This window comes from Heptranchias perlo, chromosome 19, assembly GCF_035084215.1.
Source record: "Heptranchias perlo isolate sHepPer1 chromosome 19, sHepPer1.hap1, whole genome shotgun sequence".
Classification (NCBI taxonomy): domain Eukaryota; kingdom Metazoa; phylum Chordata; class Chondrichthyes; order Hexanchiformes; family Hexanchidae; genus Heptranchias; species Heptranchias perlo.
This window is the reverse complement of record NC_090343.1, coordinates 44935103-44960288: the sequence shown is the minus strand read 5'-3', so window position 1 is coordinate 44960288 and position 25186 is coordinate 44935103. Positions and strand designations below refer to the sequence as shown.

Below are 25186 nucleotides of genomic sequence, written 5' to 3'. Positions count from 1 at the left end.
CCCCCTGTGCAGGTACCCAACCCGTGGCCCCCTGTGCAGGTACCCAACCCGTGGCCCCCTGTGCAGGTACCCAACCCGTGGCCCCCTGTGCAGGTACCCAACCCGTGGCCCCCTGTGCAGGTACCCAACCCGTGGCCCCCTGTGCAGGTACCCAACCCGTGGCCCCCTGTGCAGGTACCCAACCCGTGGCCCCCTGTGCAGGTACCCAACCCGTGGCCCCCTGTGCAGGTACCCAACCCGTGGCCCCCTGTGCAGGTACCCAACCCGTGGCCCCCTGTGCAGGTACCCAACCCGTGGCCCCCTGTGCAGGTACCCAACCCGTGGCCCCCTGTGCAGGTACCCAACCCGTGGCCCCCTGTGCAGGTACCCAACCCGTGGCCCCCTGTGCAGGTACCCAACCCGTGGCCCCCTGTGCAGGTACCCAACCCGTGGCCCCCTGTGCAGGTACCCAACCCGTGGCCCCCTGTGCAGGTACCCAACCCGTGGCCCCCTGTGCAGGTACCCAACCCGTGGCCCCCTGTGCAGGTACCCAACCCGTGGCCCCCTGTGCAGGTACCCAACCCGTGGCCCCCTGTGCAGGTACCCAACCCGTGGCCCCCTGTGCAGGTACCCAACCCGTGGCCCCCTGTGCAGGTACCCAACCCGTGGCCCCCTGTGCAGGTACCCAACCCGTGGCCCCCTGTGCAGGTACCCAACCCGTGGCCCCCTGTGCAGGTACCCAACCCGTGGCCCCCTGTGCAGGTACCCAACCCGTGGCCCCCTGTGCAGGTACCCAACCCGTGGCCCCCTGTGCAGGTACCCAACCCGTGGCCCCAGTGATGGCCCCCTCATTGTGGGTCGGGATCTCCATGCCACCATGAGTCCTCGCCCTCAACCAACTGTTTAAGGTCGTTCTGCAAAGATCAATATGTATTGTTTTTGAGAGATATATTGCAGAGTATGGGGAATGCTATAACACAGTAAAGTAAAATGTGAAGTATTTGGCTGGCTGAAGTTTTTGGAAAGAAGAGCAAATATCTTTTGTTGCTTCTATGTGTGAATGAGAATAATTAGTCAACAATATTGCTTGTTTTTCCTTTCTGGCTTGTTCTAATACTTAACAAATATCCTCATTTATCTCCCTTTTGTGCTTCATTTCCAGCAACTTACTGGATAAATTCAGGTAAACATAACTCTTGTGTTAAACTATTGAGACAAATATGGCTGACAGCTTCAACTTCATTGGATAACCATTTGTACCAGCATTAAATAGTCACATTGCTGTATAGCAGTGACAGTCATAGCCATATAGAGCAGTGTGAGATAACTTGCAGTCATCTCCCTTGCTTGCAATGGCAAATCAGACCCCCTTCACATATCCTTTTGCAGTATGATGTATAATGGACACCTGATCAGCTCCATGTGATGACTTCCCATGCCTACTGGACTCTGTTTATTGGATCAGTTTACTCTTCTGACCACGAGTGCATTTCACTGCTCCCCCTCACTCCGTCCACAGTCATCTGCAGGGCACTGTCAGCGAGATGGGTTTTTCAGGATCCCCTTGTCTCCTCTGTGAGCATTCAAATTATCCTCTTGCACAGGTAGCTTTACATGCTGAATTGCTTGTAGCAGTTTCGTCCTCACCCTGATAGTTAGCCGGTGACTGGATAGCACTGTCACAGGTACAGCCTTGACTGGCTGTTCTGCTGACTGCTGGAATGCAGAGGACCTCTGAGAAAGCACACTGTGTAAACATGTGGATTCCTGCGAGCCTACTAATAAAAAAAATAATTAATTCTCATTTAACACACACATTAAACCCCTCTCTGTGCACTGTTCCACAGGTGCTGGCAGTTGTTCAGTACTTCAACCGAGTGGTGATCCATAATTATTGCCGTGGATTATAGGAGTTTGAGGGGTAAAATGTTAAAGGCATTCGATAGAGTAAATAAGGAGAAACTGTTTCCTCTGGTGGGGGAATCGTGAACAAGAGATAATCTTACAATTAGATCTCGGCCATTCAGGAGTGAAATCAGGAAGTAGTTTTTCACACAAAGGGTAGTGGAAATCTGGAATTATGTCCCCCAAAAGGCTGTGGATGCTGGAGGTCAGTTGGAGCTTTCAAGACTGAGATCGCTAGTTTTTTTTTGTTGGGTAAGGGCATCGAGGGATATGGAGCAAAGGCGGGTAAATGGGGTTAAGATACAGATCAGCCATGATTTAATTGAATGGCGGAACAGACTTGAGGGGCTGAATGGCCTACTCCTGTTCCAATGTTCTTATTGACCGTAGACATGCAAGTGTGAGCAAGCTATTTAACATCGGAGGGCATCGCACTGAGTCTGATCCCACCTCGTTGGGGAGGGGTGGGACAGGATCGTTGGCTAGCGATCATGATCAGAAATCCCCTCTGATTTTCTTTTTCCCTTCCCCCGTCTGAACCCATAGTGCGGAGGACAGTATTACCGTCTGTTTTCCCAACCTGACTGAGATCAGCGAGCTCAGCACAGGCCAGGCCTCGAATCTGGGACCTTCCTGGTCTCTCTGGCTCAGTAACCGCGCTGGGTAATACATTTACTCTCCGAGTGTTCAGGGGCGCCCCTTAGATTTTAAAAGGCTGTCCGACTTGCGCACAGGACGCGATTATCGAGTTGAAGTCGCTCACCGATGCAGACTCGGGCATACACCACAACCCTCTAGCTTTCTGGGTGCTGACCGTGTGCATGTTTCCTTGCAGTTTCGGGGAGATGCTGGCCTTCACGCTGACTGCGTTCCTGGAGCTGATGGACCACGGGATCGTCTCCTGGGATATGATCTCCACCGCCTTCATCAAACAGGTCAGGAGAGAGAGAGAGAGAGAGACACACTAACAAACTGATCACTGGAGTGGCTTCCTGCTCAAGAGTCACTTTGCCCTCTGCTTCCTTTGAATTAAACAGACACAGCATTCCTTGCTGGCTGTCTGGCATCCCATTTATATTGGAGATCTGTTTCCAAATGGAGTGGATCATTATTATTCTCTCTCTTCCGTTGTTAGAAAGAAAAGAACTTGCATTTATATAGCGCTTTTCGCTACCTCAGGACAAGCCTAAAGCACTTTACAATGAAGTACTTTTGAAGTGTTTTCACTATTGTAATGTAGGAAATGCAGAAACCATTGGACAGCAAGGTCCCACAAACAGCAATGTGATAATGACCATACAAAATTCTTACAGGGCTTGACAGGGTAGATGCAGGGAGGATGTTTCCCCTGGCTGGAGAGTCTAGAACCAGGGGTCACAGTCTCATAATAAAGGGGTAGGCCATTTATGACTGAGATGAGGAGAAATTTCTTCACTCAGAGGGTTGTTATTCTTTGGAATTCTCTACACCAGAGGGCTGTGGAGGCTCAGTCATTGAAGGCTATTCAAGGCTGAGATTGATAGATTTCTAGATATTAAAAGCATCAAGGGATATGAGGATAGTGCAGGAAAATGGCGTTGAGGTAGAAGATCAGCCATGATCTTGAATGGTGGAGCAGGCTCGAGGGGCCGGATAGCCTACTCCAGCTCCTACTTCTTATGTTCTTAGATCCTTATGACCAGATGTGATGTGACGTTGATTGAGGAGGGATAAATATTGGCCAGGACACCGGGGAGAATTCCCCTGCTCTTCTTTGAAATAATGCCATGGGATCATTTACATCCGACTGAGAGGACAGACGGGGCCTTGGTTTAACCCTTGGCCTCATCCAAAAAACGGCACCTCCAACAGCACAGCGCTCCCTCAGTCCTGCACTGAAGCATCTGCCTGGATTATGTACTCAAGTCTGACATGAACCCAAGGCCTCCTGACTCAGAGGCGAGTGTGCTACCACTGAGCCAAGGCTGACACTTAATTTTGCGAACAATTTTAATAATCCAATTTTACTTATCTCACATTTTTAAAAACACAAGGCAGGGTAGAAATTTCTCAGCAGCTCCTGTGCCCACAGAATTGCAGAGCACTAGGGCACTAGAGGTCAAATTAAGGTGAATGTAGCTGAATTAAAGTGGGTGATGGATGGCATTTTGAAATAAGTTATTTATTTTGCCAGTTTATTTATTCTTCCTTCTCCCATTTCTCACTCATGGCCTCATACCATAGACTCCTTCGACTGGGATATGTGCATTGACCATGAGAGTGGGGGAGGGGGTCTCTCAACATCCGCCACAACATTGAGGCAGCAGAGGTTCTAAGGGCTTTTCCATAACTACTGTCCCTTTATCCATTCTCCATGGAGTAATGGAAAACTACCAGCATTACAATTCTCCTTCCTCCTAGATGGAACTGTAGATGATGAGCTGGATGGTGCAGCTGGCTAGACATTGCCCCATCACCTTTGGGTCTGGGTTCAAATGCAGCCCAGACTCCTAGGATGAAAGTTTCCTCTGTCTGCCAGCTATAACCATCCTACATGAAACAAGGGGGTTCCTAGTGTGCAAGGACTTGCTGCCAATGTAGGGCCCATTTGTGGTAAATTAAGGACATTCTTCCTCAAGAGACCGCAGGCCTGGTGGCGCGGGAAAAAGATAAATATTCACACTGGTGCAGGAGGAGGGGTTGCTCTTCTGTAGTTGGAGCTGAGGCAGATTTGGGGCAGAGGGAGATTTACTGTGCACCCATCCATCTCATACGTACCCTTCGGAGCTCCTGCTGCTGACCCTGGGTCACCAAAATGGAAGGTGCTTCGTTCCCTGGCTCCTCTCGTCTTGATGAGCACAAAATAAGCGAGGACTGGCAGCGATCCACCTCCAGTGGAACCTGGGACTGAGCACGGACCAATCTTGCTCCAAAAGTGGAGGTTTTACATTCCGAGGCCAGTAATGTCTCAAAGTTCTGGACATTGTTTTAGTTGGAGATTGAGAAAAATCATGAGGGGAAGGCATTAAACAGGCACAATGAAGAAGTGATAGTAAGCAGACAGAGCTTTGGGAATCAATGAAGCCTTCAGAGTTTAAAACTCACTGTGCCCTTTGTTTAAAAAAACGGGAGTGGTTTGGTGTCTGAGGAATTGGCACCAAATTAAGGAATTATCCCTGTCAAGTATTTAACCTCAAAGTTTGTAGATTCCTTCTGGATTCTTTGAACTCAGACAAAGGTCATTGAGCCTGGTAGTAATTCCAGACTCCCTATCCCGTGGGAAACACCAGTGTGAGCTTCAGCCAAGAAATTCTTTCCCACAGCCCAGAAGCTTCTTGCAAGGACGCTTGAGTGGCACAAAGCCAGTGAGGTTAAATCCTTTTTCACAGCGTCACATCCATTGCCCAGGAGCATTCACTGATCTGTCAGGGGAAACTTTCAGAAAATGGGAATGCTGCAAAACTGAGAGATAGAAACAGAAAATGTTGGAGTTGTAGCTCCATCCGCATCTGAAAAAGGCAAGTTAATGCTTCGGGTGTAGATTCTTCATAAGAACCGGTTTCAAAGTTAAACTGGGTTAAATATATGGTCTGAGGCAAATGCTGTATTAATTCTAGTGGAATTAACTGTGAATCGTTTAACAGGAGTGAGTATAGACAGAGAACAAGTTTTTAAATTTAAATCTCACTCGCGCTCATTTTCACACGCACGCCCCTATGCCTCACCTGGGCAGAGGGGTTGGGAGGGGAGCTGGCCATACAGGCCTGTCACTGGTCTTGGGATGCCCACCTCTCCCCCAGATTGTTTACCTCCTTCTGTACAGAGAAGCTCCTGATTTACACTTGCTGCTTTCACCTCTGTGTGACCGATGTGACTGAGATCAGACACTCGGGCTGTGGGGAATTACAGGCCCCTGAATTTTTTTATTATCTAGTTGTAGTCTTGGAGGTTTAGTTAGGTCAGAGTGAGTAGCCATCCCAGTGGCTGAGGTAAAATGTACATTTTGGAATTACAAAGACCAGGAAGGTCCCAGATTGAATTCCTGATCTCCGGTGATAGGCACAAAATTGGCTGCAGTACCCCGGGTTAGGGAAATTAAAACCAGCCTGGATTCTCTCTCCCGCTGACTATCCAGTGACCTTTTGAATGTGTGTGCGCATGCGTGATTTGAGTTCGGTTGTGATTCCCCTCACACAGCTTGCTCACACTTTGCTATTGGTGCCTGTGGCACTAGAATCGCAGAATGTTACAGTCCTTTCGGCACATCTAGTCCGTGCTGGTGCTTATTCTCCGCATGAGCCACACAGTTTAATCCCACTCTTCCTGCTCACTCTGCTTTGCTGACGATACAAAGCTAGGTGGGAAAATAAGCTGTGAAGAGGACAGAGTCTGTAAAGGGATATAGACAGGTTAAGTGAGTTGGTGAGAAGGTGGCAGATGGACTATAATGTGAGGTTATTCACTTTAGTGGGAAGAACAGAAAAACAGAATATTTTTTAAATGGTGAGAAACTATTAAATGTTGGTGTCCAGAGAGACTTGGGTGCCCTGGTACAAGAAACACAAAAAGTTAGCCTGCAGGTACAGCAAGCAATTAGGAAAGCAAATGGCATGTTGGCCTTTATTGCAAGGGGGTTGGAGTACAAGAGTAAGGAAATCTTACTACAGTTGTACAGGGCTTTAGTGAGACCACACCTGGAGTACTGCATAGAGTTTTGGTCTCCTTATCTAAGGAAGGATATACTTGCCTTAGAAGCAATGCAATGAAGGTTCACTAGATTGATTCCTGGGATGAGAGGGTTGTCCCATGAGGAGAGGTTGAGTAGAGTGGACCTTTACTCTCTGGAGTTTAGAAGAATGAGAGGTGATCTCATTGAAACATATAAGATTCTGAGGGAGCTTGACAGGGTAGATGCTGAGAGATTGTTTCCCCTGGCTGGAGAGTCTAGAACTAGGGGACGTAATCTCAGGATAAGGGGTCGGCCATTTAAGACTGAGATGAGGAGGAATTTCTTCACTCGGAGGGTTGAGTGTCTTTGGAATTCTCTACCCCAGAGGGCTGTGGATGCTGAGTCATTGAGTATATTCAAGGCTGAGATAGACAGATTTCTGGACTCTAGGGAAATCAAGGGTTATGGGGATTGGACGGGAAAGTGGAGGTTGAAGATCAGCCATCATCTTATTGAATGGCAGAGCAGGCACGAGGGGCCGTTTGGCCCAGTCCTGCTCCTATTTCTTGTGTTCTCTCCATACGCTTCAATATTCCTCTTCCTCGAGCAATTATCTAATTTCCTTTTAAAAGAACTGTACCTCAGTGAAGAGCTGGTCTTTAAGACAACAGGGGAGAAAAATTTGAAGGAAAAATATAAGTTGATAAATTCACTGCTGTGTGTGTGTTGTCTTTTTTTCTCTATCTTTGCCTCTATCTCTTTCCCTTTCTCTTTTCTCCTTTTTCTGTCTCTCTTTCTCTCTTTCTCCTCACTCTTCACATTCTCCCCACTCTTACACTCTCGCTTCTTTTCTCTCTCCAGTCTCTCGCGCTCTCTATCTCCTTCTCACACTCTCCTTGCTCTCTCTTGCGGGCTTGCTCGCTCGCTCTCGCACACTCTTTCTCTGTCTCTCTCACACATGAGACCACAGGGACTGTTGGGAGGCAAAAGATACTTGTTATCAGAATCAGGTCACACAGAAGCAGAGTGCTGAGGTTTGCAGGTTTGATGTCACACCCTGGGAACGGTGCTGCGTGTTTTAATTAACATCAGCCCTGCCTATTCTAATTAGCACTTACACACTGTGACTGTTGATGTCGGACAGGATTGGTGCTGCCACCAGCTCCTAAATTTCTGATTGCTGTGATTTATTGTTTTTGGGGAAAAAGACCCCTGGATAAAACACATCCACGAAGAAGTATCTGGTATATTACAGAAAAATATTAATATCTTGGTGTAAATCAGTAAAATGAGTGGATTACAGAACCCCCAGCAGTCTGTTCCTCAAAGGAAAGATGTATTTATACATTTATCATTTATCATACTTTAAAGTGCAGTGATTTGTAGGCAGCCATTTTGTGCATAGAACGATCCCACAAACAGTAATGAAATAAATGATGGCTCATCTTTTTTTGGTGGTATCGGTTGAAGGAGCCAGGACATTGGGAGAACTGCAAGCTCCTGTTCAAACAGTGCCATAGAATCCTTGACGCTTGCTGGGGTCAGGTGCCTCAGCCAAAGGACGGCCCCTTCAGCAACTCCACACTCCCTCACTAGCGCACTCTAGTGTCAGGCCGGATTGAAGTGTCCGGCAGCAGGACTTGAACCAGCGACCTTCCGACTCACCGGCATGAGTGCTGCAAGTTGCCTCTGAGTCCAGAAGGTTGTGGAGTCCAGGCCCGCTCCAGGATCTGGTCTGGTACAGGATGATCCCAAACTGTGGTGCCAATCCCTATAATTCGATATGCCTCTTGGCTCGTGAAAAACTAAATTATTTAAGAGGCCCTGGTGAGCCAGTCCTCCCTTCTATTTTTTGTAATCTACAGTTGTTCAGTATTGTGGTGTTGATTCTTGTCTCCAAGTCAGAAGGTCATGGGTTCAAGTCCCACTCCAGAGACTTAAGTACACAATCTAGGCTGACACTTCAGTGCAGTACTGAGGGAGTGCTGCACTGTTGCAGTACCGCCTTTCAGATGAGACCCTGTCTGCCCTCTCAGGTGGACGTAAAAGATCCCATGGCACTACTTGAGGAAGAGCTCTCCCCAGTGTCCTGGTCAATATTTATCCCTCAACCAATATCATTCTTTTTTTAAAAAAAGAACACAGATTACCTGGTCATTTACTTCATGTTTATGGGATCTTGCTATGCACAATTTGGCTGCTGCGTTTCCTACATTACAACAGTGACTGTACTTCAAAAGTACTTCATTGGTTGTAAAGTGCTTTGGGACGTCCTGAGGTTGTGACCGGCGCTATATAAATGCAAGGTTTTTCTTTTGCCTTCCTTCTCTTCCCTCCCCCCCTCAGTGTAGGATGATCCCAAACTGTGGTGCCGATTCCTATTATTCAAATAACTCCTGCGGTGTGCCTCTTTGCTTGTGAAAAACTGAATTATTTTGAGAGGGCTGTGATGGTCCTTCCTACTGCAACGGATTTATTTATAGTGTTCTACAGTTGTTCAGTATTGCCATATGTTGTGTTGGTTTATGGTGTAGATAGTGCATATTTGAAAAAGGGTTGAGTCTGTCCAAGGCAGCTGGCTTATAGCCCTGTGTATTTTGCTTTGTTTCCTCCGGTTTGTTGTCTGTAGGTTAAGCATCAATTTTATACCTCTTCGCTAACTCGCTGGCCTCGCGTGCCGGAAGATTCTGCCCGCGGTTTTCTGTCCGTCAATTTTAACGTGCGTTAAACAAGACAGTATTTCCAAATCAACAATTTGCTATTATGTTATAAGGTCCAAAATCAGAGAGACAGTTAGAACCATAGACGTTTTACAGTGCAGAAGGAGGCCATTCGGCCCACTGTCTTTGTGCTGGCTCTTCGCTAGAACAATGCAAAACTAATCCCACTGCCAAATGCTCTTCCTATGTCCCTGTATCAGCCTTTGCTTCAAATATTCACCGAATTCTAAGCACTAAATGGAAACTTTTACCCCAAAATGGAGACTCTGGGAGTCAAGTAACTTCAGAACACGGAATGCAGCGGTTCAAGAAGGCGGCTCACCACCACCTTCTCGAGGGCAATTAGGGATGGGCAATAAATGCCGGCCTCGCCAGCGACGCCCACATCCCATGAACGAATAAAAAAAAAAGAACAGTAGATCAGGTATTTGTACTCTGTTTTAATCAGTCCTTGGTTCCCATCCCTAATGATGCATGGCTTTTATTTCCCAGATTGCAAGCTACGTCAACCAAACAACCGTGGATGCCTCCATTTTGCAGCGGTCCCTGGCTATTCTAGAGAGCATGGTGTTGAACAGTCAGAGCCTGTACAAGAAAGTGGCAGAGGAGATCACTGTCGGACAGCTCATTGCACACCTCCAGGTGTGAGTATTACACAGCTTGGCAGATAGCACGCACTTCCTTAGACCTTGAATCCTGAGCGAAGATTCACAGCAAAAGTGTTGAACCGAGCAGCTTAAATCATTGACCAAATCTGAGGCTTGGCTGCAGTGTGTGTCTGTCTGGTTTTCACTGCTGGGAAACGTTATCTTGTTTTCAAAACAATATTAGACCTGCTGCCCCGCCACGGGGTCTGGCCCGCTACTGATCGGAGGGGCTGCCTGTGGGGACACTGCCATCTAGTGGCACTGTGATGTTATCACCTCAAAAACACTTTCATTGCTCTCACCCAAAAAGGTAAATCAAACGAAAGTTGAGAACACCTGTCTCACATTTCATCAATGTTATTTGTCCATGGCTAGTTGCATTTCTTGGCATGACATTTCCATGATTGCAACTGCTCAGAAAGGTGGGGGTGGGGGTGGTGAGCGAGGAGGGAGAGACTTGTCATGCATCGCACAGTTGGTGACACTAACTAATGTTTGGTTTGAAACTGTAACCTCAGCTTCCACGGCCCCTGAAGTGTGATGCAAAGTTGTGCAGAGTAAAGGCCCCCTTCCCGATCCCTGGTCTGAGTTAGCTGATCTCAGTCAGGGCCCCAATAGGAGTGCTGCAATAAACTTCAGAGCCCCTGGGCTAGGGATTGAAGGGGGAGGGGGCAAAAATTACGAGGATATTCTTCTAGTACAGTAACCCGCCCATCAAACCATGCATTGACTGTCTTTATGAATGCTTTAGTCTCTATGTAGCTGTGCCTGGTAGATTATCCCAAACATACATCATTCTCGAGTAACGAAGGCCTTCCTAATATCCAGGGGGAGCTGAACTCTCGCGTGGCTGGAGGGTTGGTTTGACATGTTGCAACTTACCTCCGACCCCACTCTCCCTCCGAGCACAGATCCCCGCTAGAAGCTCGGGATCGCAGAACCTACCCCTCAAGACTGATCCTAAGTGTAAAGGGACTGAACTATGAGCACAGATTAGAGAAAGGACAAGCATTATGACCTAGAAAGAAGATGGTACCTCACTGAGGTAAATCGAATAGTAAATGGCACAGACAAAGTGAGTGCAAATGATTGGTTCTACTTTCCTGAATTACTTTGAAGCAAAGTTTAAAATGGGGTATTGGGAAGACTCTCATCACTCAAGAATCATAGCACAGAGGAAGGCCCTTTGGCATCTTGTGCCTGTGCTGGCTCTTTGAAAGAGCTGTCCAATTAGTCCCATTCCCCTGCTCTTTCCCCGTAGCCCTGCACTTTTTTTCCCTTCAAATATTTATCCAATTCCCTTTTGAAAGTTATTATTGAATCTGCTTCCACTGCCCTTTCAGGCAGGGAATTCCAGATCATAACAACTCGCTGCATAAAAAAACTTTCTCATCATCTCCCCTCTGGTTCTTTAGCCAATTATCTTAAATCTGTGTCCTCTGGTTACTGACCCTCCTGCCAATCAAATCCCCTCATAATTTTGAACACCTCTATTAAATTTCCCCTGTCTGTCCAATTGAGGTTGCCACTGATCTAAATTCTTCTCTAAACCTTTTGCTATGTCCTCTGTCTCTACTGCTCTCCCTATTTTAGTGTCATAGCAAATTTGACAAGCTTAAATTACTATCCATTATTATATATTAATGTAAACAGTGAACCTAAGTGTCTATCCCTCTGGAACTTAACCAGTGTCTCACCCCAGTCTAACATTACACCTCATGCTTGCACTCTGCTTCCTGTTTTTAAACCAACCTCTTCTCCAGTCCTATGTACCCTTGATTGGTGTGGCGTTTTAGTTTAATTAGAGGTCTTTCATATAAAACTGTTGTCAAAAGCTTCTTTAAGGTCCAAATAAGTTATATCATAAGGAGTTCATAGAATCATACAGCACAGAAGGAGGCCACTATCTACTTTAACTGTAGCGTTCTCAAAGGAGTTGAGGGGGTTTGTCAGGCCGGGCCTTCCCCTTTAAATTCACGCTGTTTGTTTCTTTCTAAGTTGCTGAGATACAGGGAATCCTGCAGCCTAACTCTGGTTCCCTGATGGCATCATATATCCACATTGAATGCAGTGCTGAAGGAGTGCAGCACTCCATCGGAGGTGCTGTCTTTTGGATGAGACGTTAAACCCAGGCCATGTCTGCCCTCTCAGGCGGACGTAAAAGGTCCCATGGCATTATTTGAAGAGCAGGGGAGTTCTCTCTGGTGTCCTAGTCAATATTTATCCCTCAACCGACACCAAGAACAGATTATCTGATCATTATCTCATTGTTGTTTGAGAGATCTTGCTATGCACCATTTGGCTGCTGCGTTTCCTACATTACAACAGTGCTTCAAAAAAAAGCACTTTGGGACGTCCCGAGGCCGTGAAGGCGCTATATAAATGCAAGTTCTTCATTTCTTTATTCGTACAGTGCAGTGAACAACTACTTTTAGGCATGATACAATGCATGCCGGGGAAAGGGTGGGGGGAACTAGTTACTTACCGTGGCCTGTATTCCTTGCCACACTTCTAAAAGCAATCCACTCGCACCTGGCATGTCGCCCCCTGCTCATGCTGAGTCCTGGACCACCGAAACTGGATTCAACTTTCCTTTCATTTGTAAGTTGTTTTTTTTTTGCAGTGGGTCTGAGTGGATGGTACAGTGACACACGAGGGTGTCCTTCAACCCCCCCCCCCGCCCCCCCCCCCCCAACTCCATTCTCCGCAACAGTGAACTGCCAATTGCCTCTTTCAGTACGGAGGAGCATCTCTGATACACTAACCAGGCTTAAGCTGCTGTACATTAAATCAAATGGTTGCAGGGAATGTTTCGTATTACTCTGCTGGATTATCGGGGACTTAAATTTAATTGGATTCCAATTATATCTCAACTGCCTCCAAACAGCTTTTCATCTTCCTCAGCCAGAAGCATCTAGAATGCAAAGCACACAACAAGCCGTCTGACAGTTCTGATTATTCACAGTACCTGGCACATCCTGGGCTCTGTTAATCTGTTATACTTAATCCTGCAGCTTCTTGTCCCTTTTAGCTTTACTCTGGCAATAAGATGTGCTTTGTATCTACCTAATGAATTTGAAAGTTTACTAATGTGACAGACTGAGACGATAAAGCTAATGCTTTGCTCCTCCCCACCCCTGCAACTTGGTAATCCTTCACTGTCTTGTGAAGCTAGGTCTGTGTATTGGGATGTCCATCCCAGGTATGCATTGTTTAATCAGACATCAGGCATTCCATAAGGTTCCACACAAGAGACTGTTAGCTAAACTTAAAGCTCATGGAATTGAAGGCAAATTATTGACCTGGTTAGGAGATTGGTTAGATGGTAGAAGACAGAGTAAAGATAATGGGTATGTACTCAAATTGGAAGGAAGTGACTCGTGGTGTCCCACAAGAATCTGTGCTGGGGGCTCAACTATTCACTATATTTATTAATGACTTAGATAACACAATAGAGAGCCATATATCCAATGACAATTACCGATGACACAAAGATGGTGGCATAGTAAATAGTGTAGACGGGAGCATGAAATTACAAAGAGTCTTTGATAAAGTGAGTGGGCAAAACTGTGGCAGATGGATTTCAACGCAGGTAAGTGTGAGGTCATCTATTTTGGACCAATAAAGGGTAGATCTGAGTGTGTTTTAAATGGTGAAAAGCTAGGAACAGTGGAGGTCCAAAGAGATTTACAGGTCTATGTATACAGATCACTAAAATGTAGTAGTCAGGTAAAAAAAATAAACAAAAAGGCTAAAGAAATGTTAACCTTTATAACTAGAGGATTAGAATATAAAGGGGAGGAAGTTTTGCTACAGCTATGTAAAGCCCTGATTAGACCCTGTGTACAAATCTGGGCATCGCACCTTAGAAAGGATATATTGGCCTTGGAAAGAGTGCAGATTCACCAGAATGTTACCAGGGCTCCAAGTATTAAATTATGAGGGGTGATTACATAAACTAGGCTTCTATTCCCTTGAATATAGAAGGATAAGGTGTGATTTGATTGAGGTTTTTAGGATTTTGAAAGGAAAGAGGTTAGAGAGAGGGGGAAACTTTTTCTGCTGGTGGGGAGTCTAGGACAAGGGGACATAACCTTAAAGTCAGAGCAAGATCATTCAGGAGAGAAGTTAGGAAACACTTCTTCACGCAGTGGGTGGTGAAAGTGTGGAACACTTGATGCTAGATGCTAGCTCAATTAATAATTTTTAAAATTTGAGATCGATAGATTTTTGCTGGCCAAGGGTATTGAGGGATGTGGAGCCGAGGCGGGTAAATGGAGTTAGGTCATAGATCAGCCATGATCTCATTGAATGGTGGAACAGGCTCGAGGGGATGAATGGCCTACTCCTGTTCCTATGTTCACTGCAAGTGTTCACTTGGTCAGTTTGGAATAATTAACTGCTGGTTGCTGATCAATCAGTGTGGACATCTCAGATCAGTGATTGAGGGCACTGACGGGCAGTGTCAGTGGATCTCTAGTGTAGCAGACAGATTTCCTTGAAATTCCTGGTATGTGAATTCAAGACTGTAATCTCTCATTTTGGGGTTCAAATGACTGTTCTAAATCAATCTTGTCTGTTTGTAATAACAACAACTTGCATTTATATAGCACCTTTAACGTGGTAAAACATCCCAAAGCACTTCACAGGGACGATTAACAAACAAAATTTGACACCGAGCCACATAAGGAGATATTAGGATAAGAGGTAGGTTTTAAGGAGTGTCTTAAAGGAGGAGAGGGAGGGAATTCCAGAGCTTAGGGATTAGGCAGCTGAAGGCACGGCCGCCAATGGTGGGGCGAAGGAAATCGGGGATGCGCAAGATGCCAGAATTGGAGCGCAGAGATCTGGGAGGATTCAGGCTGGAGGAGGTTATGGAGATACGGAAGGGCGAGGCCATGGATGGATTTCAAAACGAGGATTTGAAAACATGGCCTGAACAATCGGTGATCTGATTACTGCCCTGTTAGCACTCCTGTGGTATTGCTGTTTGTTTTTGTTATCAATCCATGTTATTCTGTTCTCAGCCTTGCTAGAGATCTCTGGTGATCTAAAGGTTAGGATTCAGTCCTCTCTCTTCCGTGACCTGGGTTCGATTCCCAATCAGGGAATGTGATTTCATGATGTCAGCCTTGGCTCAGTTGGTATCACTCTTGCCTCTTGAGTCAGAAGGTTGTGGGTTCAGTGCAGTACTTGAGGGAGTGCTGCACTGTTGGAGGTGCCGCCACGTCTGCCCTCTCAGGAGGATGTAAAAGATCCCATGGCACTGTTCAAAGATGATCAGGGGAGTTCTCCCCAGTGTCCTGGCCAATATTATCCCTCAACCAATATCACTAAAACAGATTATCTGGTCATTATCTCATTGCTGTTTGTGGGACCTTGTGCTCAAAATTTGCTGCTGCGTTTCCTACATTACAACAGTGACTACACTTTAAAAAGTACTTCATTGGCTGTAAAGCGCTTTGGGACATCCTGAGGTTGTGAAAGGTGCTATAGAAATGCAAGTTTTTTTTCTTTTTCTCCCTCTATCTGTCTCTCTCAGATAATTGACTATGCAAAATATTTCCGACACAGTCCTGAGCCCTTTCCTACAGTGTCAAAGTTCACATGTACAGAATGAGTGCAGATATTTATGGATCCCTACCCCAGCCAGAATTCATACTTTCTCGAGTTTACAAATGTGCTACCTTGGTAAGGAAGCTGAACACACGGTCTCCCACGATCAGACCTATAGAAGTGGTAAAGGTGCCTCGGGGGTGTTTGGTGTTTCCTATAGAGGTGGAGAGAAAGTGAATGACACAACCTTCACTGTGGATTCACGTGGTCAATAATTCTGAATGTGCCATTTTCTCTGCAGATCAAACCAGGAGATCCAGACGTACGCCATTGCGCTGATCAACGCTTTATTCCTGAAAGCACCGGAGGACCGCAGGCAGGTTGGTCTCTCGTCTCTGTCTGTGTCTCTCTGCTTCTGTCTGTCTGTGAGCGTCTCACTTTCCCTACTATAATCTCTTCCGATCTCTCTCGCAGCTTGCTTATCCTGTACTGTCATCCGGCTTAAAACATTCTGCATTAGAGCTGCTTTATTAAGGTCATTAACCGGTATTGTTACTAACAGAATCCTCTGTGCTGCTCACTGCTGACTACAACCACTCTCCATTCATTGCTGCTCTCTGCTTCCTTTTGCCAATTTTCCTCAACGACAGTAAAAACTTGCAATTATATAGCGCCTTTCACGTAGTAAAATGTCCCAGGTGACCAAAAGTTTGGTCAAAGAGGTAGGTTTTAAGGAGCGTCTTAAAGGAAGGGGAAGAGGGAGTTCCAAAGCTTAGGGCCTAGACGGCAGAAAGCATGGCCGTCAATGGGGAGGCGAAGGAAGTGGGGGATGCACAAGAGGCCAGAATTAGAGGAACGCAGATTGTAGGGAGGATTGTAGAGTGGGAGGAGGTTAGACTCGTGAAGGTGAAGGCTTTTGCTGGGTTCTGGCTCCGCAGCCCTTCCCATTGCTCTTTGCGTGCGAGCCCGGACCGTGACTGTCAGCGAACTATTCCACCTGGGGAGCGGGGAGATCGCAGTTCAGCCCGAACCGGTCCTTTGCCTGACGTTCACATGCACGCTCTCTCCAGCAAGGGTCACTGGATAGTGATAGCTCAGAGGTGCTGAGGCCATTGCAGCCCACCTATCACCCTGCCCTGCCTGAGATCAGCTGACTCTGCACAGACCAGGGAACATCCTGATCTTTATGACTCAGTAAATACCCGCTTAGCCAGTTTCTGCTTTATAATGGGTGGCCCGTTCTCTATCTATCTAATCAGCAGTGTCATTCTTGATCCCACCAACTAGAAGGACAAGGGCAGCAGGCCCATGGAGACACCATCACCTCCCAGTTCCTCTCCAGGTCACACATCATCCTGACTTGGAAATATATCGACGCTGGGTCATAATTCTGGAACTCCCTACCTAACTGCACTGTGGGAGAACCTTCACCACATGGACTGCAGCGGTTCAGTAAGGCGGCTCACCACCACCTTCTGATGGGCAATAAATGCCGGCTTTGCCAGCGACGCCCACATCCCAAGAATGAATTTTTAAAAAGGTCCTTTGTCTTGCCCATTGAGAGGCCTTTTAACAATTGATTAGAGATTTCACCCCCAGGTGTGGTACAGGTTTTACCCGCTTTCCTTCCCCTCGGGGGTAACCCAGATTGGGGGTTCAAGCTGGCTTTTAAAAATCTGGTATCAGCGTCAAAACGATTTCCCCTTGATCCCTAAAGAAAGCAAAGAGGCAGAATAGGGGTGCAAAGTGTGGGGAGATTACTAACTCGTCACCCGAGTTTCCCTTTTAAAATGCTGTAGCTACATAGTGAGCTAGACATTCGCCTGATTCCTGCCGTGTATACAGGACAGATATCATTCAGGAAAAGAGGGAATGTGTTTTACATGATACATTGCAGCTACCCACTTAACCAGCCCCCTCTCTATACAGATTGGGGTAGCTTTCTCTTTACTGCCCATCAAACTGATCTACCTGCTAGCACTCCGTTGATGGATGTTTGAATATCTGCAGAATCATAGAATTTTTCAGCTCAGGAAGAGGCCGTTCGACCCATTGCGCCAGTGCAGGCTGTCCGAAAGCACTCTCCACTTCATCCCATTCCCAGCTCTGTGAAAGATCTCTCCACTTAGTCCCATTCCCCATGCCTTTACCCATTCGGCCCATCGCGTCTGTGCCTGCTCTCAAAGAACCCAGTCACTTTTCTCGCACCCTTTTAATTTTTTACTTTTTAAAGTATTTATCAATCTGCCTTTGACAGTAAGTAGTGATCGCGCTTTTTAGAAGCTGTTTTGGATTCTGCTTGCACCACTGTATCGGTGGAGCATTCCATGTCCTAACAAACCTCTGTGTAAAAAGAAGATTGGTCCTGCCCCCTCCTCTTCATTCTTTTGATTATCTTAAATTTATTCCCCATAGTTACAACTCACTGACCAGTGGAAATAGTTTTTCCCAATTTACCTTCTCTAAACCCCTCTTAATTTTGAACACCTCTCTCAGATCTCCCCTTAACCTTCTCTGCTCTAATGAAAATAGCCTCAGTTCCTCCTCATAGCTAAAGCCTCTCATCCCTGATATCATCTTAGTGAATCTCTTCAGTACCTACTCCATGGCCTTGACATTCTTCCTAAATATTAGTTATGGAATATACGGGGGTAAGAGGGAAAAGATAATGTTGTGGATTTGTATTTTTCCCTTGCCCCCGACTATGTCTATTAGTCACAATTTTCCGTTTTGTTAGCGTGCTGCGTCCCATAAGGCTTCACTAGAGTTTATGCCTTTACCCTGGGGATGTGTTTGTTAGATTCCCATCCCCTCGGGCTCCAGTAGAGGCTTGTGGCCCCTCCACCCCACCTCCCAACCCCGGCTCTGTTGTGCTCTTTTCTGCCTGTCTCACTAACCGCTTATCTCTGTTCTTGTTGCTGCTCTAACTCATGCTGTGTGGATACGGTCCGTTGGTGTGACGCTATTGCTTTGGGGGTCTCTGCTGTCACCCGTCAGTCTGTCCATCCCCCCTCAGAAGGGGAGGAGTCTGGCCTCGATCTGCCTTTGACAGTAAGTAGTGATCGCGCGTCGTTTGGAACCTTCAGTGCCACAGCAGGCAGTAACGGGACACTAATTATCCATCTTCATCGAGCATTATCCGCACATTGTAGCACTGCTGGTGCGAGAGAAAATGTCTTTGTCGTGTTGTACTTAGTTGTTGCTGTATGTGGTCTCCTACTCCCACATCCTATGTAAAGTCCCAAGAACTCTGCCTTAGACCCACTTTGTTCTCACCCAGCTAAAGACACTGCTCCCTGATCCTCATGTCTTTTTTTTCATAAAATATACTTTATTCATAAAATTTGCAGCAAAACATACAATACAGTTGTTATATCACATTCCAAAAGTACACAATACAGATTATCATGTCACACCTTTCACTGTGGGAGTGGTTCAGACTCTCTGGGGTGGAGTGTCTATCAAATAGATCATGCCTTTCGATTCCCCCCCACCCCTCTACACTGTACGGTCGTTTAATTCTATTTCCAAGCAACCAGTCTGCAATTCCTTTCCCTTTCACGATGTGGAGATGCCGGTGATGGACTGGGGTTGACAAATGTAAGGAATCTTACAACACCAGGTTATAGTCCAACTGTTTTATTTGAAAATCACAAGCTTTCGGAGGCTTTCTCCTTTGTCAGGTGAGCAAGTGTCACCTGACTTGCTCACCTGACGAAGGAGAAAGCCTCCGAAAGCTTGTGATTTTCAAATAAAACAGTTGGACTATAACCTGGTGTTGTAAGATTCCTTACATTTCCCTTTTAGAACTTTGATCCCTAGAACCCAGGATGTTAGCAAACATTGCTACTGACTGACACACCTCTAATACAATGTCAACAAAACAGTGCTGTCCTTATTAGGAAAGAGATAAAATGAACGGGTGGAAAAAGAACATCAATTTGCATTTAAAGAGCTTTTAACATAGGAAAACGTCCCAAGGCGCTTCACAGGAGCTCTATCAAACAAAGTTTGACACCGAGCCATATTATGAGGTATTAGGGCAAGTTGGTCAAAGAGGTAGGTTTTAAGGAGCGTCTTAAAGGAGGAGAGAGAGTTTAGGACCAAGGCACGACCGCCAATGGTGGAGTGATGAAAATCGGGGATGCGCACGAGGCCAGAATTGGAGGGGCGCAGAGATCTCGGAGATTTGTTGGGCTGGAGGAGGTTACAGAGATAAGGAGAGGTGAGGCCATGGAGGGATTTGAATACGTGGATGAGAATTTTAAAATCGTGGCATTGCTGGACCAGGAGCCAATGTAGGTCAGCGACCACAGGAGTGATGGGTGCAAGTTAGGATACGGGCAGCAGAGTTTTGGATGAGTAAAGCTAAATGGATTCTGTGATGTTGCAAACTGAACTATAAGCTTTTTTCAGGTCATGTGGCAACATTGATCAATCACACACTCTCGATGTGCCATGAGGAAGCCATAAAAGCAGGCAAAGAAACAAAAGGGCACAAATGAACAAGGGCGAGAGAAGCTGGGATTGTTCTCCTTAGAGCAGAGAATAAGGGGAGATTTCATAGAGCTGCTCAAAATTGAGGGGTTTTGGATAGAGTATGTAGGGAGAAACTGTTTCCACTGGCAGGAGGGTGAGTAACCAGAGGACACAGATTTAAGATAATTGGCAATAAAACCAGGGGGGAGATGAGGAGAAATTTTTTTCAGCAGCGACTTATCACGGAATCATAGAATGGTTACAGCACAGAAGGAGGCCATTCGGCCCATCGAGCCCGTGCTGGCTCTTTGTAAAAGCATTCCAGTTAGACCCATTCCCCCGCTTTTTCCCCGTAGCCCTGCAAATTTTTTCCCTTCAAGTATTTATCCAATTCCTTTTTGAAAGCCATGATTGAATCTGCTTCCACCGCCCTTTCGGGCAGCGCATTCCAGATCATAACTACTTGCTGCACAAAAAAGTTTTTCTTCATGTCGCCTTTGGTTCTTCTGCCAATCACCTTAAATCTGTGACCTCTGGTTCTCAACCCTTCTGCCAATGGGAACAGTTTCTCTTTATTAAAAGGGCACCCGCCGACATCCCCCCCCCCCCCCCCAGGGGGGGTAGGGTTGAGGAAGACAATGCCAACCTCATCCTCTTCCTAGGATGATATGCATTTGTACCATGACCCATCTTGCCACGCCTGCCATCAGTTCACTCCCTACTGCTCCTCAGCAAAACCCAGGCCCTGGTGCTCCCCCTCCAGAGGGCAGCCAGATTTCTCATACTGACCCTCCAGAGGAATGGTAGCTTATTCTCCATGAACGATTTGGGTCCCTTTACAAATCCATTTGCCCTTTGGATGTCTCTATAAAAACTACATTCCATCCTGCAGGTTAAATCTACCTAGAGGTGTCCATCCAGGAATTCCCCCGTCAGTTCACAGGCATTTATGAACTCTGAAGGAGAAGAAGGAAGTGGTAAACTGCCCGAGGCTGGTTTGCAAGACCAACGCTCTACATTTATACAAGTGTTCGATCGGAGATGTTGCTGAAAGCCTCCAATGTCCTTGTTCCAGAGGTCCCAAACCTGAGAGACTAACCTTTCCTCTCGGATGACTGACTTTTGTGGAGTATCTTATGGTCACTTTTCTGTGGACCACAATCACAGGTGTCTGGGCTGTCACAGAAAGTTATTGGCATCTGTTCCCAAAATAGATTGAGCATACAGGATAGTCTGGCAGAACATTTCTACAGCAGCTTAATTGCAGATTTAGCAGAACCCTGTCAGCGCCCCAGTTGCAGATTCGGTGGAACCCTTCTGCAGTATCCTGAACATGCAACAACTTTACTGGCAGAGGTCTTATCGAGTCCCTGTGTTGTGCCAGCAGGCCAACTGAGCAGGGTTTGTCCACCAGAAAACAGGACTGCTCTAAAAGCAGATTTCTGTGGGCAATCAGTGGCCTCACCAAAGACTCCCTAACCAACATCACTAAATCAGATTATCTGGTCATTATCTCACTGCTGTTTGTGGGACCTTGCTGTGCACAAACTGGCTGCTGCGCTTCCCACATTACAACAGTGACTACACTTCAAAAGTACTCCATTGGCTGTAAAGCGGTATGGGATGTCCGTCCGAGAGATGCAGTGCCGAGGGAGTGCTGCACTGTCGGAGATGCAGTACCGAGGGAGTGCGGTGCTGTGCTGTTGGAGATATCGTCTTTCGGACAGACATCCCAAACCGCTTTACAGTCAATGGAGTACTTTTGAAGTGTAGTCACTGTTGTAATGTAGGAAGCACAGCAGTCAATTTGTGCACAGCAAGATCCCACAAACAGCAGTGAGATAATGACCAGATAATCTGATTTAGTGATGTTGGTTACATCCACCTGGAGAGGGCAGACGGGGCCTCTGTTTAACATCTTATCCAAAAGACAGAACCTCTGACAGTGCAGCACTCCCTCGGTACTGCACTGGAGTGTCAGCCTAGATTTTGTCCTCCAGTCTCTGGAGTGGGACTTGAACCTGCGATCTTCTGACTGAGGTGAGAATGCTACCACAGAATGAAGAAGGATAGATTACATGCGTTGTACATGTTTTCTTTATTCTTCAAATGATCTCTATCCTACACAGAACAGGGTCTCTCTCACCCAACTGTTCCTCCAGGGGTTTTGGGGATTAGGGGGTTTGAGATGCTTAGCTGATATTAGTTTAGGTTCAGGATAAAATCAACCGTTGCAATGACTTAGACCCAGGACTTTGTATGACATGGGAGTAGGACCTAACGAGTCGCCCTGCAGAGCAGGCAATCTAACTTTCGGGCAGGAAACCTGTTATGCATACAATTCTAACCTTGTATTTCATCAGGATTGGGAGATTCTACAGAACACGGTCATATTATTTCAGAGTATACGATGAGTATTGATTATTTAAAAGAAATTCCCAACTGCCCTGTGATTCAGTGAGTTCAATATCGAGGAGACGGTTCATGTCGAGCGAGAAATAAACTTGTACTGTGAAAGTACATGATATTTAATTCACTGTAGCTGCCATGAATGGTCCAGCAGGTTTTAGGGAGTAGGTCAAAGCTGCGCTCAGCATGTCAAAGTTTGACATGATGGCCAAAGGGGACAGGGAGCTGGATCGAGCACAGGGTGATGGTTAGAGGGGACTGGGAGCTGGTATAAAGCATGGAGTGAACTATATATGTCCCTCACTATGTTTACCTGCAAGTATTAGTAAAATATACTATAGCATGTACTCAATGAAGTGGTGTCCTGAAAACATATAAAGTTGTTATAAAATAAAAACAAGTATGGGGTGATAACCAGTGTGGCTGGGAAGTTGCTTATAACATGAGGTGATGGTTACAGGGGGCAGGGAGCACAGGATTAATGGGCGTTACTGCTTCATTCAGTGTAACTACCAATAGACAGAAAACATGAAATAAGAGCTTAGAAAAAAAATTGATTTTAAAAGAGTGTCTTAAATGATCTAATGAAATGTCAGTCAGTTTCCTTCCTTCACCTGAGGGTACTGCCTCATGCTGGGGTACAGTTCCACAGGTGGCCAGTCAGGTCCGAGCCCATGTCGTGAGTAGTGGTAAGCAGTTTGACTTTGGGGGGGTATCACGGCCAAGCTCAGTGCTGTCCTCACTGATGTGCACATTTCAGCAGGGGTCACTGCGTAGCAAATGGGAGCGGTGACCTTTGTCCCCTCCAATCTGGTACCTAGCGGTTGTGAGGTGGCTGTACAAATGTGCCCCTAATTCAGAAGGTCATTGGCAATCTCCATCAAAGGGCACAGGTCAGCCAGGGTAGGAAATGGAAAAATTGTCATAATATCACAATAAATGGTGGTTTCCTGATCGTGGGGCTAGGGCACACTGTGTTGGAGCAGAGTAAAGGGAGAATTACTCGTCATCCTACCTGTGCTTTAGCTGACCTGGAAGTGCTTGTTGCTGACACTGAGCAACAAAGTTGGAAAAATATTCCCTCCCCAACAGTGACCAACCTCTGTTTAATAAACACAACATTCACAACCAGAAATTGACCACAGTGGAATGGGCAGAACTATTAATGGATAAAACTACAGATGAACAGTGGGAGGTGTTCAAAGAAGTATTTGGTAGAATACAAGATCTGTATATACTACTAAAGGGCAAGAGCTCTACTTGTGCAATTAAACAGCCTTGGTCAACAAGGGAAGTGAGAGATAGTATAAAACTTACAGAAAGGGTTTATACGAATGCAAAGAACAGTAGAGATCCCGAGGACTGGGAGAGATATGAAGAATAGTAAAAAGGGATACAAAGAAAGTAGTAAGAGCTGCAAAAAGGGAATATGAGAAAAAACTTGCGAGGGATATCAAGGACAACATTAAAGGTTTTTACAAGTATTTTAAGAAAAAGAGGATTGCTGAGTGTAATGTGGGCCCCTTAATGACAGACTCAGGTGATATTGTTAATGGAATCAGGAAATGGTACACTTACTAAATACTTACTTTAAATCAGTCTTCACAGTAGAGGAAGATGATAAAATAGCAGAGATACAAGGAAAAGTAAAAATAAATCGGGGGGGGGGCGGGGAAACTTACTACATTTAATAAGTTTTTTTTTAAAAATGGTAATGAAGAAAATAATGAGATTAAAGTCAGACAAATCTCCGGGACCCAATGGTTTCCACCCCAGGGTGTTAAAAGAAGTCGGTGAGGGAATTGTTGATGTGTTAGTCATGATCTTCTAAAACTTTCAATTCAGGAATTGCCCCCTTGGATTGGAAAATTGCCAATGTTACTCCACTATTTAAGAAGGGTAAGAGAGATAAACTAGGAAATTATTGGCCTATTAGTCCAACATCAGTTGTGGGCAAGTTACTGGAATCTATTATTAGGGACAGAGTGACTGAGCACTTGGACAAACATGAACTGATCAGACACAGCCAGCATGGATTTGTCATGTCTAACGAACTTAGTTGAATTTTTTGAGGAGGTAACCAAGAGTGTCTGTGGATGTTATTAATATGGACTTTCAGAAGGCACTTGATAAGGTTCCATACAAGACTCTGTTCTCAAAAATGAGAGCGCATGGAATTGGAGGCAAGGGTTGACATGGGTTGAGAATTGGTTAGGAGGTAGGAGACGGAGAGTAGGGGTGTATCCTCAAATTGGCAGGATGTGGTGTTCCCCAGGGATCTGTACTGGGGCCTCAGATTTTCATTATATTTATAAATGACTTTGATGAAGGAATAGAGAGCTGTGTATCCAAGTTTCCTGACTACCAAGTTAGGTGGCACACTAAATTGTGTAGATGGGAGCAGAAAGTTGCAAAGGGGCATTGATAGATTGAGTGATTGAACTCCATCTGCTACAGTTTTGCCCAATGTGGGGAAGTGTGAGGTCATCCACTTTGGAACCAAGAAAGAGAGATCAGAATATTTTCTAAATGGTGAGAAGCTAGGAACTGTGGAGGAGCAGATAGATTTAGGGGTCCAAGTACAGAAATCAGTAAAAGCTAGTGGACAGGTACAAAAAATAATTTAAAAGGCTAATGGAATGTTTGCCTTTATCTCAAGAGGACTGGAATACAAAGGGGTGGAAGTTATGATACAGCTGTACAGAGCTCTGGTTAAACCCGATCTGGAGCACGCCATTCAGTTCTGGGTACCGCACCTAAGGAAGGATATATTGGCCTTGGAGGGGGTGCAGTGCAGATTCATCAGAATGATACCGGGGTTAAAATGGTTAAATTATGAGGAC

At 45.9% G+C, this 25186-nt stretch overlaps 1 protein-coding gene across 2 annotated transcripts in view; it reads left to right on the top strand.

Moving 5' to 3' along the window:
* Positions 1-25186, top strand: part of LOC137335336 (engulfment and cell motility protein 2) — a 145884-nt gene that overhangs the window by 73692 nt on the left and 47006 nt on the right. Inside the window, exons 8-11 of one of the 2 annotated variants that reach the window (XM_068000664.1) lie at positions 1142-1162; positions 2720-2819; positions 9745-9896; positions 15757-15835. In XM_068000664.1, coding sequence (XP_067856765.1) covers positions 1142-1162; positions 2720-2819; positions 9745-9896; positions 15757-15835 — 352 coding nt within the window. The remainder of the gene's footprint in view (positions 1-1141; positions 1163-2719; positions 2820-9744; positions 9897-15756; positions 15836-25186) is intronic. The other variant, XM_068000665.1, reaches the window with a different exon arrangement.